The sequence below is a fragment of the Heteronotia binoei genome, chromosome 2 (genome assembly GCF_032191835.1).
Source record: "Heteronotia binoei isolate CCM8104 ecotype False Entrance Well chromosome 2, APGP_CSIRO_Hbin_v1, whole genome shotgun sequence".
Taxonomy (NCBI): Eukaryota; Metazoa; Chordata; class Lepidosauria; order Squamata; family Gekkonidae; genus Heteronotia; species Heteronotia binoei.
The window spans coordinates 12,010,098-12,028,359 of NC_083224.1; the positions used below are offsets into that span (position 1 = coordinate 12,010,098).

The 18,262-nt window shown below is 50.0% G+C and overlaps 1 protein-coding gene across 1 annotated transcript in view; it reads left to right on the forward strand.

Annotated features, from left to right (window-relative positions):
* LOC132590741 (tyrosine-protein phosphatase non-receptor type substrate 1-like) overlaps window positions 1-8,387 on the forward strand; it is a 379,499-nt gene extending 371,112 nt beyond the window's left edge. The window contains exon 9 of the mRNA XM_060263655.1: window positions 7,657-8,387. Within this exon, the coding sequence (XP_060119638.1) occupies window positions 7,657-7,931 (275 nt within the window). The 3' untranslated portion in view covers window positions 7,932-8,387. The remainder of the gene's footprint in view (window positions 1-7,656) is intronic.
* Window positions 8,388-18,262: the final 9,875 nt, after the last annotated feature.

The following is an 18,262-nucleotide window of genomic DNA, read 5'->3' on the forward strand; positions in this document are numbered from 1 at the left end:
CCCCTGCTCTCTCTCTTGGCTTGACTTCGCGAACGAAGATTTAAGAAAGGTGCAGTAGTCCACGTCTGCTGCAGGCTCGCTGGTGGCTGACAAGACCAATGCGGGACAGGCAGGTCCGGCCACAGTGGCTGCAGGGAAAAGTCTGATTTGGGGTTGGTGCTGTAGCAGTGCGATTCTTCCTCCATCTCCTTTTGTCCTCAAGACCAGCTATGCGTGCGTTCTCAAAGGAAGAGACAGCCTGGTGGACGGTGTGCCTCCATGCTTTGCGATCTGAGGCTAGGTCAGACCACTGGTGATGGTTGATGCGACAGGTACCAAGGGATTTCTTCAAGGAGTCCTTGTACCTCTTCTTTGGTGCCCCTGCACAATGCAGGAAACTCACAAACACCTCCCCCTAAATTCACAGGGTCTTCATTGCTATCAGATGGCCGTCTAGCCTCTGTTGAAAAACCTTCAAGGAAGGAGAGCCCACCACCTCCCGAGGAAGTCTGTTCCACTGAGGAACCACTCTAACAGTCAGGAAGTTCTTACTAATGTTGAGCCGGAAACTCTTTTGATTTAATTTCAACCCACTGGTTCTGGTCCTCCGTTCTGGGGCCACAGAAAACAATTCCACCCCATCCTCTATAGGACAGCCCTTCAAGTACTTGAAGATGGTGATCATATCACCTCTCAGCCGCCTCCTCTCCAGGCTAAACATCCCCTGTGAGGTGGGTGGGGCTGAGAGACACCCTGTGAGGTGGGTTGGGCTGAGAGGGCTCTTTATGAGAGTTCGGCCTGACCCAAGGCCTTTCCAGCAACTGAAAGTGGAGGAGTGGTTCTCCCAAACAAGAGTCTGTTCATTTAACCACTACACCAAACCAGAATGGGACTGAGTGTCACTGGAAAGGAAGAAAATACAAGAAGGTGGAGGGGCTTTGTTCAGGGAATGGGAGAGAGCGAAAGGGAAGACTGTGTCTCAGATGGGACTATAATCAGGGGTCGTTTTGTAGAAAAACAGGTGCTGTCATCCAGGGATTGTTATGCAGCTGCACCTACTATTCAATGGACAAGGAGGTGGAACTCTCAGAAGGAGGACGTGGAACTCTCAGAAAGGTTCAGGAGCTACGCTCCTGTGAGCTCCCACTGAATCCGAGGCCTGATTATAATTCATCACAAGAGAATACTTCATCTACCCACCCACAGTGGTTGAGAGCTTTTATGAGAGCCATGGCTGACCCAAGGCCATTCCAGCAGCTGCAAGGGGAGGAGTGGGGAATCAAACCCAGGTCTCCCACATAAGAGTCCGCACACTTAACCACTACACCAAACTGGCTCTCTATTAGAGCTCTGGCTGACCCAAGGCTATTCCAGCAGCTACAGGTGGAGGAGTGGGGAATCAAACCCGGTTCTCCCACATAAGAGTCCGCACACTTAACCACTACACCAAACTGGCTCTTTATTAGAGCTCTGGCTGACCCAAGGCCATTCCAGCAGCCTCAAGTGGAGAAGTGGGGAATCAAACCCAGGTCTCCCACATAAGAGTCCGCACGCTTAACCACTACACCAAACTGGCTCTGGAACTTCAAATGTAACATTGCAAGGCTTATAAAGACACAGGGGTGTCAAACTCATTTCTTATGAGGGCCGGATCTGACATAAATGAGACTTTGTTGTGCTGGGCCATGTTGGTTTTGGCCAAAGTAAGACAGGCCGGGCCATGCGTGTACCTATTTAAGATTAGGTAGCAGAGATATCAGTTTTATAAAGAACAAAGACAAACACATATTTTATTTTAAACTTAAAACATGCTTAAAACGTTAGCACTCATTGGTCTTAAAGGTGTTTTCTTTGTATCTCTCCCACGGGATTCAGGGAAGTGAAGAAAGGCAGCTCTGGCTCTTTCCCTCCTTCCCCAGGGCGGTAGGAGGGGGGAGGAGCCTCAGCCAATAGAAGGGAGAGAGGCTTGGCTCAGTAGCGCTGCTGTGCGATTGAGAGAGGCTTGGCAAAGCAAGCTCTCCCTCCCCCTCTTCCTCCCCAAGGGAGGCACCTCAGCCAATGGAGAAAATAAAGGTTTTGCTCTGTAGCTCCTGTGCGATTGAGGAAGCCTGGCAAAGCAAGCTGTGATGCAGAAGGAAGCAGATGACAGGCAGTTGCTTGGGGGCCTGATAGGAGCCCTCCAGGGGCCTTTTGGCCCCTGAAACTGCGTGTCTGACACCTCTTATATGAACATATGAAGCTGCCTTATACTTATATATCAGACCCTGGGTCCATCAAAGTCAGTATTGTCTTCTCAGACTGGCAGCGGCTCTCCAGGGTCTCAAGCAGAGGTTTTTCACGCCTATTTGCCTGGACCCCCTTTTAGTTGGAGATGCCGGGGATTGAACCTGGGACCTTCTGCTTCCCAAGCAGATGCTCTACCACTGAGCCACCGTCCCTCCCCTGCTCTCCAGGGTCTCAAGCTGAGGTTTTTCACACCTATTTGCCTGGACCCTTTTTAGTTGGAGATGCCGGGGATTGAACCTGGGACCTCCTGCTTCCCAAGCAGATGCTCTACCACTGAGCCACCGTCCCTCCCCTGAGCCACCGTCCCTCCCCAATATATAGCATCCAGCGCAATTTCGATGGGAAATTGGAGAGGGGGGTTAACAGACTTGCTTTCAGGTGAAGAAGAAGAGATGGTGTCATACCTTGCCCTTCACTGTTGTGGGGAGAGGAAGGAAAGGAGATTGGAAGCCACCCTGGAGGAGTCTCCTTCCCTTCCTCTCCCCACAACAGGGCATCCTGTGAGGCGGGTGGGGCTGAGAGGGCTCTGAGAGGAAAGCTCTGAAAGAACCATGTCTGGCCCAAGGTCACCCACCTGGCTGCATGTGGTGGAGGAGCAGGGAATCAAACCCGGTTCTCCAGATTAGAGTCCGCCGCTCTCAACCACTGCACCAAACTGGTGCCTGTTCTCTTCAGTGGACTTGCACGGGGAAAAATGCCCAGTGTATTGTTCCCCTAGTCATGCCTTCTGCTGAGAGGAAGAGACAGGCCAGGAAAACACTTCTGGGCCAGAAATTCCTTCCTCCCTCCCTTCCCTCCTTTCCTTCCTTCCCTCTTTTCCTTCCTCCCTTCCTTCCCTCCCTCCCTTCCTCCCTCCTTCCCTCCCTATCTCCCTCCCTTCCCTCTTTTCCTTCCTTCCTCCCCTCTCTCCCTCCTTATCTCCCTCCTTTCCTTCCTCCCTTCCTTCCCTCCCTTCCTCCCTCCCTTACCTCTTTTCCTTACTTCCTTCCCTCCTTTCCTTCCTTCCTTCCTTCCCTCCTTTCCTCTCTCCCTCCCTTCCTTCCTTCCCTCCTTCCTCCCTCCTTTCCTTCCTCCCTTCCTTCCCTCCTTTCCTTCCCTCCTTTCCTTCCTTCCTTCCTCCCTCCCTTACCTCCTTTCCTTCCTTCCTTCCCTCCTTCTCTTCCTCCCTCCCTTCCCTCCTTCCTCCCTCCCTCTCTTCCTCCCTCCCTCCTTCCTTCCCTCCTTCCTTCCTCCCTCCCTCCCTCCTTCCTTTCCTTCCTTCCCTCCTTTCCTTCCTTCGTCCCTCCCTCTCTTCTTCCCTCCCTCCCACCCTCCTGCAATTCCACTCATCAGACTTCCGAGAGACTGCGTGAAACTTTTCAGACTCTTCCTTCGTGACAATTAGGCATAGAAACAAGCTTTGCTAATTGAATATTGGGTCCTTTCTCCCCTCCCTTCCCTCGGGATTGTAATCGATCCAGAGGGGAGGATAGGAGGGGGTTTGCCCTTTCGACAAGAACGCCGGCTGCAGCGACAACAACGAAAATGATTCTCTTTCTCTCACAAAATGTCGCTCGCTTCTGAAAAGGCCCAGCTGCACTGCCGCCTCGCGCAGTTTATTTTTAGAGGTAGGCTTTTGTGCGGTGCGATTGTGTGATTCTGCTGAGCAAACCCAGCTCTGCACGCCCCGGGTGGGGCTCGCTCTTCCACTTGCGTGTCTGCACAGCTGTCCTGGAACCAGGACGACGTCACCCCTGGGAGACAATACGGGGGTGGGGAGGGCGTGATGTGTAGTTTCTAATCTGTGCTGCCGGGACGATCGGCCCGCTGCTGGAGAAAAGAGCAAGGTCTCATTTATTTCAGATTTGGTCCTCGTAACAAATGAGTTTGACATCCCTGCCTTAAAGATTGACAACATTTGTGTGTGGGGGGGGGGGACTTCCATGACTCACTGCTCTCTTCTTAAGAACCTCAGAGAGCCCTCTCCAGCCCCACCCACCTCACAGGGTGTCTGTTGTGGGGGGAGAAGATATAGGCCCAGGGGTGGCCAAACTGTGGCTCTTTCACACATATTCTGTGGTTCTTGAAGCCCCCACCGCCCCATCGGCCAGCTTGGAGAAGGCAACTGTCTCTTTAAATCACTTCGCCAAGCCAGCCAGTGGCTTGGAGAATGCATTTAAAGTTACAGTTGAAGATGATGAAGAAGATGATATTGGATTTATATCCCACCCTCCACTCTGAAGAGTCTCAGAGCGGCTCACAATCTCCTTTACCTTCCTCCCCCACAACAGACACCCTGTGAGGTAGATGAAGATATTGGATTTATATCCCACCCTCCACTCCGAAGAGTCTCAGAGCGGCTCACAATCTCCTTTACCTTCCTCCCCCACAACAGACACCCTGTGAGGTAGATGAAGATATTGGATTTATATTCCGCCCTCCACTCCAAAGAGTCTCAGAGCAGCTCACAATCTCCTTTACCTTCCTCCCTCACAGCAGACACCCTGTGAGGTAGATGAAGATATTGGATTTATATCTCCACCCTCCACTCCGAAGAGTCTCAGAGCGGCTCACAATCTCCTTTACCTTCCTCCCCCACAACAGACACCCTGTGAGGTAGATGAAGATATTGGATTTATATCCCGCCCTCCACTCCGAAGAGTCCTCAGAGCGGCTCACAATCTCCTTTACCTTCCTCCCCCACAACAGACACCCTGTGAGGTAGATGAAGATATTGGATTTATATTCCGCCCTCCACTCCAAAGAGTCTCAGAGCAGCTCACAATCTCCTTTACCTTCCTCCCTCACAGCAGACACCCTGTGAGGTAGATGAAGATATTGGATTTATATCCCACCCCTCCACTCCGAAGAGTCTCAGAGCGGCTCACAATCTCCTTTACCTTCCTCCCCCACAACAGACACCCTGTGAGGTAGATGAAGATATTGGATTTATATCCCACCCTCCACTCCGAAGAGTCTCAGAGCGGCTCACAATCTCCTTTCCCTTCCTCCCCCACAACAGACCCCCGTGAGGTGGATGGGGCTGGAGAGGGCTCTCAGAGCACATGCCCTTTCAAGGACAACCTCTGCCAGAGCTATGGCTGACCCAAGGCCATTCCAGCAGCTGCAAGTGGAGGAGTGGGGAATCAAACCCGGTTCTCCCAGATAAGAGTCCGCACACTTAACCACTACACCAAACAGGCTCTCCATGACTCACAGTTGTTTTCTTTCCACCTCTCCCTCTCTCCCATCTATTTTCCTTCCTTCCTTTCAGCTCTCAAACATCTGACGTTCATGTCTTGTGGCTCTCAAACCTCTGACATTTATTCTCTGTGGCTCTTACGTTAAATAAGTATGGCCGCCTCGATATAGGCGATTATAAGCCGCTCTGAGTCTCTGATTCGGAGAGAAGGCCGGGGGTATAAACCTGCAGTCTTCTTCTTCTTTGGGGGAAAGGTGGTGAGCTCTCAGCAGGGAAATGAAGGAGAAATGTATGGAGCGCCTTTCATGGACTCAAACGTTTTTTGAGAGTTTTGTTTCCACCGAGAGGTTTCGAAACTCCGTTCTACCGCGTTCCCCATGGGGGAAAGCCCCATCCCTGACTTGTTTTCTGAAGCGGCATAGACTTTTACCACATGATCAGTTCTTTCGTCCTTTCCAGCTGTTAAACGTAAGAGATGGGAAGCCGGTTTGCAGAATTTCAGCATCCGGCGTGTGAGGTTGTTCCCTCGTGTAATTTGGGACAGCTAATTAAGTCCTCCTGGAGCTCAGAGACCCCGTTTCGTCACCCACCCCGCTTATAATGAAAAGCGCCACTTTCGGCCCACTTCACAAGGAATGTTGTCTGTGACTTGCCAGGCACAACTGTTATCTCAGCATAGGAAAAAGTTACTTGTGAGGCAGCACAAAGGGATTGTCCCGGAACTCAGGGGAAGAAGCGATCGCTGGGATGCACAGGCCCGGAGCTCTTTTTCTAGCAGGAGCTCCTCTGCATATTAGGCCACGCCCCCTGATGTAGCCAATCCTCCTGGAGCTTACAGCAGGCCCTGTACTAAGAGCCGTCTAAGCTCTTGGAGGATTGGTTACATCAGGGGGGCGTGGCCTAATATGCAGACGCTCCTGCTAGAATAAGAGCCCTGTGTGACAGACCCCAAGCTATGCATATGCAAATGATGGGAGAAAGGGTGGAGACTTTCAACCGCATGGAAGAAGAAGAAGAAATTGGATTTATATCCCGCCCTCCACTCCAAATCTCAGAGCGGCTCACAATCTTCTTTATCTTCCTCCCCCCAAACAGACACCCTGTGAGGTGGGTGGAACTGAGAGAGCTCTCCCAGAAGCTGACCTTTCAAGGACAACTTCTGCCAGAGCTATGACTGACCCAAGGCCATTCCAGCAGGTGCACGCAGAGGAGTGAGGAATCAAACCCGGTTCTCCCAGATAAGAGTCCGCACACTTTGGGTGCCTTTGGGTGAAGAAGGACTTCCTTTTATCCATTCTAACCCGACTGCTCAGCAATTTCACGGAGTGCCCCCGAGTTCTTGTTTTGTGAGAAAGGGAGAAAAGTCCTTTCTCTACCTTCTCTATTCCGTGCCTAATTTTGTAAACCTCGATCCTGTCACCCCTCAGTCAAAAAACGGAACAAGGGAGCTGTGGATGGAGGCGGGCACACTGAATAGGACTCCAGTTTGGAGCCAGTTTGGTGCAGTGGTTAAGTGTGCGGACTCTTATCTGGGCGAACCGGGTTTGATTCCCCACTCCTCCACTTGCACCTGCTGGAATGGCCTTGGGTCAGCCATAGCTCTGGCAGAGGTTGTCCTTGAAAGGGCAGCTGCTGTGAGAGCCCTCTCCAGCCCCACCCACCTCACAGGGTGTCTGTTGTGGGGGAGGAAGGGAAAGGAGATTGTGAGCCGCTCTGAGACTCTTCGGAGTGGAGGGCGGGATATAAATCCAATATCTTCATCTACCTCACAGGGTGTCTGTTGTGGGGGAGGAAGGGAAAGGAGATTGTGAGCCGCTCTGAGACTCTTCGGAGTGGAGGGCGGGATATAAATCCAATATCTTCATCTACCTCACAGGGTGTCTGTTGTGTGGGAGGAAGGGAAAGGAGATTGTGAGCTGCTCTGAGACTCTTCGGAGTGGAGGGCGGGATATAAATCCAATATCTTCATCTACCTCACAGGGTGTCTGTTGTGGGGGAGAAAGGGAAAGGAGATTGTGAGCCGCTCTGAGACTCTTCGGAGTGGAGGGTGGGATATAAATCCAATATCTTCATCTACCTCACAGGGTGTCTGTTGAGGGGGAGGAAGGTAAAGGAGATTGTGAGCCGCTCTGAGACTCTTCGGAGTGGAGGGCGGGATATAAATCCGATATCTTCTTCTTCCAACTCTTTTATTCATTTCCGCCCCCCCCCCTTCCTTCCCATTCAGGAGCCGGATCCCAACAACGTTACGTACGCAGACTTAAACTTCGACAAACCCCCCAAGAAGAGCCCGCGCCAAGTGGTCGAGGCCGGCCAGAAGTCAGAATACGCCAGCATCCAGACCGCTCCGCTGGCGACCAGCGAAGACAACGTCACCTATGCAGATTTGGACATGGTGCACCTCAGCAAAGCTCCCAAGAGACCCGCCCCGAAGCCCGAGGAAGGCGGCTCGGAATACGCCAGCGTGCAGGTACAGAACAAATGAACTGGGGCCGAAGTCGTCGGCTGTCTGTGGCTCACCGGCCGTCTCGCAGGGTCGCCAGACGGCTCCTTGCCGAGCTCTGGTTCTTGGCCTTGTCCTAATGCTGAGTTCCAGTGGAGGCATGTCGGGGATTTGCCTGCCGCGCACGGTTCCTGCATCTTCTTCACATGGAACTTGATGCACACAGCCAAGGTCAAGGAGGGAGCTAATTGGTGCTACATACCATTGCATTCTGGTCTGCCGGCTAGTTCACGGTGCCTCTCTCCGCCGCTTACACAGGAGGGGGGACGGGAGAGGCCTAGAACAACTAAGGAATCTAACACTGCTTTTTATCACTGGGACAATAGCTCTCTTCTTTTAATTCATCCACACGACGCACGGAGGTGAAGTGTGCGCGACGGCCTTCTGAGGCCGTAGCGTTCGACGCCGTCGGACTGTTATCCGCGGCGCTTCTTGTCCAAGGCCTTCTCTCCACTTCAAGACAGCCAAGAGTCCGCTCCAAGGCCACCTCATCCCACCTCTTTCATGGATGTGAAATAACACGGCTGGTCCCAACCGGGGTTTGAAGAAGCTGCTGCACTTTCAACGTCAAGACTCCCGGCTAGACTTGATGGTATTTGGGCAAAGGATATGACTGCTTTCCCAGGTACCACTGGGAAGCCCGGTTTCTTGGCTGTGGTGGTGTCCGTTTCACCTTGCACTGCGACATCCTCCCCGCCTTGATCTCACGTCCTGGGACAGTGCCTCTTTGAGATACAGCAGCTCGCGCTCGGCCTGGATTTCCCTTTTCTCCGTCTCATCCAGCCCAACGGCCTCTGTCTGGCGAAGCCAAATCTGTAGAAAGCCTTTCGGTGTGTTGATCTCGATTCGTTTTTCTTTTTTAAAATTCACCCCTAAGTGTCTCTCTGCTGTTGGGGGCGGGGACTTGCTTTCATGTCACAGCATCTCTGACAGGCTGGGGGCTATGAAAATTCAGATTTGGGTCCCAAACAAACCCGCCAGTTCCCTTTTCTCTTCTCCCCTCACCCTCTTCATTCCCCTCCTGGATCAGGGTTGGCAAAATAGCAGCAGAACTGAGGCCTGTAGAGCGCAGTTTCTCTCTCTCACAGTGTGGCTGGGTTCCTGTGACCAGAGAAGATCTCCCTTGCGAGGCCGGTAGCTCTCCAATCCTCTCATCTCTCTCTGCCGCCATTACTCTGTCACAGAGTCAAGCTCTATCCCCTAGTCTGCCTCAGCGTGAGGGCGCCACCACATTTTCATGTGTGCGGCGGCCATTTTGTTTTTGTTTACATTGTTCATTGACTCGCCGCAGCCTGAGGGAGCTTCACGGGTGGTACAGGAAGGGTCGTTGTGCCAGGGACCACAGAAGACGGCGACCAATCACGTGGGGGTAATGGTGGGGAGAGGGGATGAGACGAGGGGGCCTAGTGGACTGCTGGTGTGGCGCAGGAGGCCTGAGAGAGGGAGGGACATGAGGGAAAATCCATACATACAAGACCAAAAAAGAGGCAGCTCGTTGTACCTTGGCATCTAACTGTTTGGGGGTGTTTCCCCTTCCTGGGATTCCTCCATGCCAAGGTTTAACACCCGTGTCTCAGTGTTTTCTTGTTGGCCAAATCCTTGCAGGGCACTTCCACCTCCCATGGCCTTCTTGTACTTTTTTTTTCATTCCAGAGTTTAAGGGAAATCTTTGCTCGCAAAGACAGGGCTCTACCCGCCCCCCCCCCTCCAGAGATGCTGTTACACCACCTCTTGTCGACTGTTCCGCATTAGAACTGTTTACTCCTTTAGAACTAAAAAAACAAAAAAAAAAACCAGTATTCGTGCGTGTGTTTTGTAAATGGGTGTAGTACTGTGTTCTTAGCGCTAGTGTGAAAAGCACAAACAAAGCAAAGCAAGGGATAGAGTGTCGGGGGAATGAATAAATCCTAAACTATCCCTCCCGCCCGTGACGACCAAGGCGTTGTAACGAACCCTTTGTGACTTCTGCTGCCAGTAACCAAAATTCCACTTCTCGTTCTTGGTTTTTTAGTGGCACCGTGCTATTTCTATGATCATGTATGTTAGGAACTAACTGGCACTTTGCCGACACAAAGGAACAGAAGGCCATGTTGGAAGGAGCGGCGTTTTGCAGAAGCCATGTCTTCCAAATTTTCCGCAGCTTGGGATTCCATCTTTGACAAGATTTCGAGATCCAGATTGCATAGGGTCAAAAGGAAACCCAACAGTTTATGGAGGTAGAATCTTGAGGGATTTCACACTAAGCTAACAAGATGCGGGTCGGTTTACACTGGCAATTTCCCTGTTTCAGAACTGTGCCAAAAGTCTTGGGGGAGGGAGAGGTGTACAGCTGCCAAGCCTCCCAGATCAGTAAACAGTTGACCCAGAGCAGTGTTATCATTAACTCACATAGCTCTTTCTAAGATGTTTTCATGACACTGGAGATGTCAAGACAACTAATCTTTGGGTCACTAATCAAAGCGTAAAGAAAAATACTTGGGGATGCTTATAATACTGCATGCCCGCCCTGCCCCATTTGCAGGAAAGACACAACTGATAATGCAAAAACGGACACAAGTATGGGATGTGTGGACAGGGTTCCGGGAGTGCCGCAAAATTGTAGGGGTGGTCTTACATAGCAGTTCACCCATCAGATGGTAGAAACACACGTCCTTTCAGCAATTTTGCTGCACAAGTGTGTGTGGAAGTAGCATGTTAGGGGGGCTTCAGGATCAGACTAGACATGACGGCATAGTATAGCTGCTACTGAAAATGGCCTTTCATGTCTCTCTTCCCTCCAGAAACATCCTTCCTGACATCATGATATTATCTGTTTCCTCAACCCACAATCCACATAATTGGCAACCGCTGCCAGTGAAATGTGACAGAACAGGACAATAATAAGTTTACGAGCTGGGATAATAATAAGTTTACAACGAGCCGGGATAATAATAAGTTTACAACGAGCCGTAGAAAGGGAAAACTGCACATGCTGCTCCCATTTTTTGTCCGCAGCTGGGCCGATTTTGAGCTCACTCGTTTGGCCCTCGATCAAGGTGAGCATTTTCTGCCAGCTGTTTTTCTTGATTTCTAGAAATCCTTTCACCCTCTTCCTCAGCAGCGTTGGGATGGGAATGCATTGAAGTCCAACGGTACTGTCGTTGCTTGGAAGAGAGATATCTAGAGCTTTAGCCAAAGTTGGGGTGCAGGAGACCACCCTGGTTTGTCGGCGCCGATTTTGACAGGAGGAAACAGGAGTGGGGAGGGCGGCGGGGGGAGGGGACGAAGCAGATGGGCTATACTTGTTGTGAATCAACAATTAGGTGACTGTTGGTACAAATTGCACCTTACGTTTTGGTTGGGTTTTTGTTTTTTCTTTTCGCTTGCAAGATATTTTTGTAATAAAATGTTCAAAGTTCAGCGTCATCTGCGTCGTCTGTGCGAATGGTGATAACGCCATCGGACTCAGATGGGTCAGGCCGCTGGGCAGGGGAGAAAATAAATATTTGCCTTTGCGGCAAGGGAGAAATCAAAGGAAGACCAGTCTTGAGAAGTACACTCAGATATTCGAAGTCAGCGAATAAATCTGAATATCGCTCGCACTGCAAAAAATCTGCGCATTTCATAAACCAATAATTATCCAAAGAAGCCATCCACAATTACGTTGAAATGGTTATTATGGAAGTCCAATTCCAGTTTTGTTTTTTTCCAAAGTGAAGAACAATAATTCTAATTATTATTATATGGACTTTGGCTACAGCTGTTTAGACGCCAATGCAGTCAACTGACTCTCAGCCGGGGCGTCTCAGGAACCACAATGGATACGAGTGGAGACTTTTGCATTCTGCAGAAACGGAAATGTGAGCCAAACTTTTTGAAGATGCATATGTTGAAGCCCAGTTTGGGCTTTTCATCGCAACTCGTTTTAATGTAATTGTTAATTGTATCCTTTTTAAAAAAAAAATAATTGCTGGTTTATGAATTGATAAGATTTTCTGCAAGCTGGGCTATTTTCGTGTTTATTACGCATTTTTAATCCATATGCATGAGAACTTTATGGCAGAAGCAACACAAAGACAGCTCCTGCCGGAAGGAAATGACGGTCTAAATCAGGGGGTCACCAGTGTGCTGTCCCATTACTGGCGCCAGCCAAATGCTTTTAGAAAGTGGGCGGGGTAGAGTTGCTAATCCCCAGTTGGGAGCAGGGGATTCACCACTTTGGAGACCCTCTGCCCACTTCAGGGTCGTCAGAAAACGGAGGTGGGGGAGGGAAATGTCTGCTGGGCACTCCATTATACCCTATGGAGACCAGTTCCCGTAGGGTATAATGGAGAATTGATCCAAGGGTATCTGGGGCTCTGGGGGGGGGGAGTGGTATCTGGGGCTCTGGGGGGGGGAGTGGTATCTGGGGCTCTGTTTTTAGAAGTAGAGGCATCAAATTTTCAGCATAGCATTTAGTGTCTCTCCTCAAAGTACCCTCCAAGTTTCAAAAGGATCAGACCAGAGCCAGTTTGGTGTAGTGGTTAAGTGTGCGGACTCTTATCTGGGAGAACCGGGTTTGATTCCCCCACTCCTCCACTTGCACCTGCTGGAATGGCCTTGGGTCAGCCATAGCTCTGGCAGAGGTTGTCCTTGAAAGGGCAGCTGCTGGGAGAGCTCTCTCCAGCCCCACCTACCTCACAGGGTGTCTGTTGTGGGGGAGGAAGGGAAAGGAGATTGTGAGCCGCTCTGAGACTCTTCGGAGTGGAGGGCGGGATATAAATCCAATATCTTCATCTACCTCACAGGGTGTCTGTTATGGGGGAGAAAGGGAAAGGAGATTGTGAGCCTCTCTGAGACTCTTCGGAGTGGAGGGCGGGATATAAATCCAGTATCTTCATCTACCTCACAGGGTGTCTGTTGTGGGGGAGGAAAGGAAAGGCGATTGTGAGCCGCTCTGAGACTCTTCGGAGTGGAGGGCGGGATATAAATCCAATATATTCTTCTTCTTCAGAGGGTTCTATCAGCCCCCCCCCCCCATCCTCCATTATTTCCAATGAAGGGAAGGCATTTAAAAGGAGTGTAGTCCCTTTAAATGTGATGGCCAGAACTCCCTTTGGAGTTCAATCCTGTTTGTCACACACTCCTGGCTCTACCCCCCCCCCCCCCAAGTCCCCAGATATTTCTTGATTTGGACCTGCCGACCCTAGAGCGGGTATCTTTTGTCCGACAGGGATTCTGATAGGCCACACAAAAAGCATAACATGAAAGAGAAATTCTGCCTTCAGTGCTGATGAGTTACCGTTTGACTTATATATAATCTCGCTCCTTCCCATTTTATGGTTGGCTCCACCTCCTGTGGCAACCATTTTGTCAGTGGCTCCACCTTCTGCAGCCTCCACGTTTAGGGACTGTGCCCACTGCCATGTGTCTGGTGCCCACAGGCTCCAAACGATGAGGTCTGAGGTCTAAATGCCGTCAGTGGAAAAACGCAAATATCGCCGCAAGGCTGCTTCTAGCCCAGCGCTCGGTTTCCAACAGGGGTCGGTCAGATGCTTTTGAAAAGCCCCACAGCCTTTTCCACGCCGCAGCAGTTGCCGTCTAGCGACGTCACGCTTCTGAACCTCGGAAGTTCTGTTTTGCTGCCACTGCCTCGATAGAAAGCTCAGCATCTGCTCTGCGCTTGACCTGCCGCTTTTTCGTTTTTCACGGATTGCAACCCGACATCAGCCGACACCAAAGTAAGTGCACAAGCGAAACATATAAAAACAATTTTAAAAAAATTCTTAACTTCACGAGCGAAAGACTTAAGGATCTGCTTCTTTGTCAGCTGGGCCGGAGCGCAATATTTAGTCACCGCTGAGAGTTTTTTCAATCTGGCGATCTAAGCTAACACTTTTTAAAAACCAGCACTCCTGCTATAACAGTGAATTCCAGGGCTTTTTTTTGTAGCAGGAAGTCCTTTGCATATTAGGTCACAAACCTCTGATGTAGCCAATCCTCCTGGAGCTTACAGGAGGCCATGTACTGCGAACCCTGTAAGTTCCAGGAGGATTGGCTACATTGGGGGGTATAAACCTAATATACAAAGGGTGGTGAGAACCGGAGAGGATTGTGAGGCACTCCAAAGGGATCTGTTGAGGCTGGGTGAGTGGGCGTCAACGTGGCAGATGAGGTTTAATGTGGCCAAGTGCAAAGTAATACATATTGGGGCCAAGAATCCCAGCTACAAATACAAATTGATGGGGTGTGAACTGGCAGAGACTGACCAAGAGAGAGATCTTGGGGTCATGGTAGATAACTCACTGAAAACGTCAAGACAGTGTGCGATTGCAATAAAAAAGGCCAATGCCATGCTGGGAATTATTAGGAAGGGGACTGAAAACAAATCAGCCAGTATCATAATGCCCCTGTATAAATCGATGGTGCGGTCTCATTTGGAGTACCGTGTGCAATTCTGGTCACCGCACCTCAAAAAGGATATTATAGCATTGGAAAAAGTCCAGAAAAGGACAACTAGAATGATTAAAGGTTTGGAACAATTTCCCTATGGAGAAAGGTTAAAACGCTTGGGGCTCTTTAGCTTGGAGAAACATCGACTGCGGGGTGACATGATAGAGGTTTACAAGATTATGCATGGGATGGAGAAAGTAGAGAAAGAAGTCCTTTCCTCCCTTCCTCACAATACAAGAACTCGTGGGCATTCGATGAAATTGCTGAGCAGTCGGGTTAGAACGGATAAAAGGAAGTACTTCACCCAAAGGGTGATTAACATGTGGAATTCACTGCCACAGGAGGTGGTGGCAGCTACAAGCATAGCCAGCTTCAAGAGGGGATTGGATAAAAATATGGAGCAGAGGTCCATTGGTGGCTATTAGCCACTTTGTGTGTGTGTTTTGGCCACTGTGTGACACAGAGTGTTGGACTGGAGGGGCCATTGGCCTGATCCAACATGGCTTCTCTTATGTTCTTTTGTTCCTGCTACAAAAAAAAAACCCTGGTGAATTCCATGGCTTGTATCCAGTGGTCCACTTGTGCAAAGATCACTGCTATTTCACAGATTCCCAGGCCCCCGCAAGGCGTTTCCAGCCCCGGGAAAGTTCACTCCTAAAGTTCTAGGATCAGCATGCACCTGGGGGTGGGGCTATAAAGGTAGTAAAGGTAAAGGTAGTCCCCTGTGCAAGCACCAAGTCGTTACCGACCTCTGGGGTGATGTCACATCATGACGTTTTCTTGGCAGACTTTTTACGGGGTGGTTTGCCATTGCCTTCCTCAGTCATCTACACTCCGCCCCCCCCCCAGCAAGCTGGGTACTCCTTTGATCGACCTCGGAAAGATGAAAGGCTGAACCAACCTTGAGTCGGCTACCTGAACCCAGCTTCCGACGGGATCGAACTCAGGTCGTGAGCAGAGCTCGGACTGCAGCTTTACCACTCTGCACCATGGGGCTCTTCAACAATGGAGACGGGGGTGGGAATAAAACTACCACTCCCCCTCTTCTGCAAGCTCAAGCTCCTCCGAAGCAAGAGGCAGAAGGGGAGAGCCGACACTTGACGGCAACAAAAAACAACAACAGTCTCTGGGTGAGGCAGTGCAAGACGATGGAAACAGGTAATCGAAACCGACAGTAACAATTCCGAGTGTGAATACCTGATACGCAAGCATTTCTTTAAATGTATCTGGAGCAAGAAACTGACCGGACAGGTAGCTGGGCCTTTGGATGATTGTGGAATAAAAAGATTGCTAAAGGAAGATGGGGAGATGAAGCGCAATGGATTTTTTTTGCTTCTGTGTTCACTGTGGAAAGTGTAGGGCACATAACCATGCCACAGACACTGGGCATTTTCATACGGCGATGGTTTGCAAGTGGATTTTGCTGTTCTCACACAGTAAAAATCCAGTTGCAAAACACGTTATTTAATATGTGTGAATGTGTTATTTGTTAGCTTCTTCGACCAATTGCCTTAAGCTCAGCATCAGAGCCAGTTTGGTGTAGTGGTGAAGCGTGCGGACTCTTATCTGGAAGAATCGGGTTTGATACCCCACTCCTCCACTTGCACCTGCTGGAATGGCCTTGGGTCAGCCATAGCTCTGGCAGAGGTTGTCCTTGAAAGGGCAGCTGCTGTGAGAGCCCTCTCAGCCCCACCCACCTCCCAGGGTGTCTGTTGTGGGGAAGGAAGGGAAAAGAGATTGTGAGCCGCTCTGAGACTCTTCGGAGTGGAGGGTGGGATATAAATCCAATATCTTCATCTACCTCACAGGGTGTCTGTTGTGGAGGAGGAAGGTAAAGGAGATTGTGAGCCGCTCTGAGACTCTTCGGAGTGGAGGGCGGGATATAAATCCAATATCTTCATCTACCTCACAGGGTGTCTGTTGTGGGGGAGGAAAGGAAAGGCGATTGTGAGCCGCTCTGAGACTCTTCGGAGTGGAGGGCGGGATATAAATCCAATATCTTCATCTACCTCACAGGGTGTCTGTTGTGGGGGAGGAAGGGAAAGGAGATTGTGCGCCGCTCTGAGACTCTTCGGAGTGGAGGGCGGGATATATATCCAATATCTTCATCTACCTCACAGGGTGTCTGTTGCGGAGGAGGAAGGTAAAGGAGATTGTGAGCCACTCTGAGACTCTTCGGAGTGGAGGGCGGGATATAAATCCAGTATCTTCATCTACCTCACAGGGTGTCTGTTGCAGGGGAGGAAGGGAAAGGAGATTGTGAGCCGCTCTGAGACTCTTCGGAGTGGAGGGCGGGATATAAATCCAGTATCTTCATCTACTTCACAGGGTGTCTGTTGTGGGGGAGGAAGGGAAAGGAGATTGTGAGCTGCTCTGAGACTCTTCGGAGTGGAGGGCAGGATATAAATCCAATATCTTCATCTACCGCACAGGGTGTCTGTTGTGGGGGAGGAAGGTAAAGGAGATTGTGAGCCGCTCTGAGACTCTTCGGAGTGAAGGGCGGGATATAAATCCAATATCTTCAAATTTACAGAAACAAAATTCCACAACAGTTTTAAAAAAATCAAGTTAAAATCAAAAATTCCATACCATTATTATTAGATTCATAAAACCCCTTAGAATTCAAAGTTTTTGTTATAAATTTACACTGCATAATATTAATGAAGACGGTTTCAGGAACGTTTTAAGGAAAGCACAGGTATTTTGCCACTGAGTGGGTTATTTCATTTATGCTGCAGTTAGATATCGAAAGATGGAGAATGAAGGAAAAGTCAAGCACCAGGGTTTTACTTGCCTATGACTGACAGCTCCATTCAATGAAGACAAAAGTGAGAAGTCTGGAATGAAAGTTTTACTTATTGGACTGTTCAAAAGCAACAGTGTAAAAATAAAACTAGCTCTCTGGATTCCATCCTGACCAGAGTCAACAGGGATGGAAATTCTAGCAACCAGGTAATGCCAAGTTTCCCTTAAGGCAGGAGAGGAGACTCCTCTTGCCTTTTTTGGTGCCCCTCAATATCTGGCGACCTAGCCGACTGCCTAGGTTTGTCAAGCTTTCGGGCCAGCCCTGAGGGGAAATTGAGCCTGATTTTATTTGAAACAAAGCAGTCCCGTATCTCCCCCCCTTCCCCTTTGAGCACAAGTAGAAAGGTGCCGCTCTGCTTAAGACAGCACTGTTAAGAATCTAATAAACCCATTGACTTCAGCATACTTAGAAACATAAAGCCAGAAGGACCATCTAGATTTAGTGCTTTAGTGAATATGAAGCAGTAAAGCTTGGTGCAAATAAACAAAAGCCCTGAAGAGTTTAGCTAGCCAGTCCGTGCTTTAATACCAAACTCACCACCTCCCTTGGATGAAGGCTCTTGTCTTACTGTGTGTTCCAGAAAGCACTCCTCTGTCTGCAACGTCTCTAAACAGAGAACCTCCCTGCCTGCAGCCTATCCAGGAAAGAACGCACCCTGTCTGTGTTTGGTCCTTTTTATGCTCTCCTCCCAAGTCCCGCCCTTCTCTGGGCTAGTTTCCCTCCAAAACCTTGCCACCCAATCAGAGCGACAGAGGGGATCCTGGGAAATGAAGACTTTCTTTAGTAACTCCTAGGCAGGCTTCCTTGGAGCCTGTAGGCCTCACTAGGCCCAGGATCGTGACATAGGGTCATCTAATCCAGCGGTCCCCAACCTTTTTGGCACCAGGGACCAGTTTTGTAGAAGACAATTTTTCCACAGACTGGGGTGGGGGGGTGCACAATGGTTTCGGATGATACAATTGTGCACTTTATTTCTATTCATTTGGTGTGGTGGTTAAGTGTGCAGACTCTTATCTGGGAGAACCGGGTTTTCATTTCCCACTCCTCCACTTGCAGCTGCTGGAATGGGCTTGGGTCAGCCATAGCTCTTTCAGAG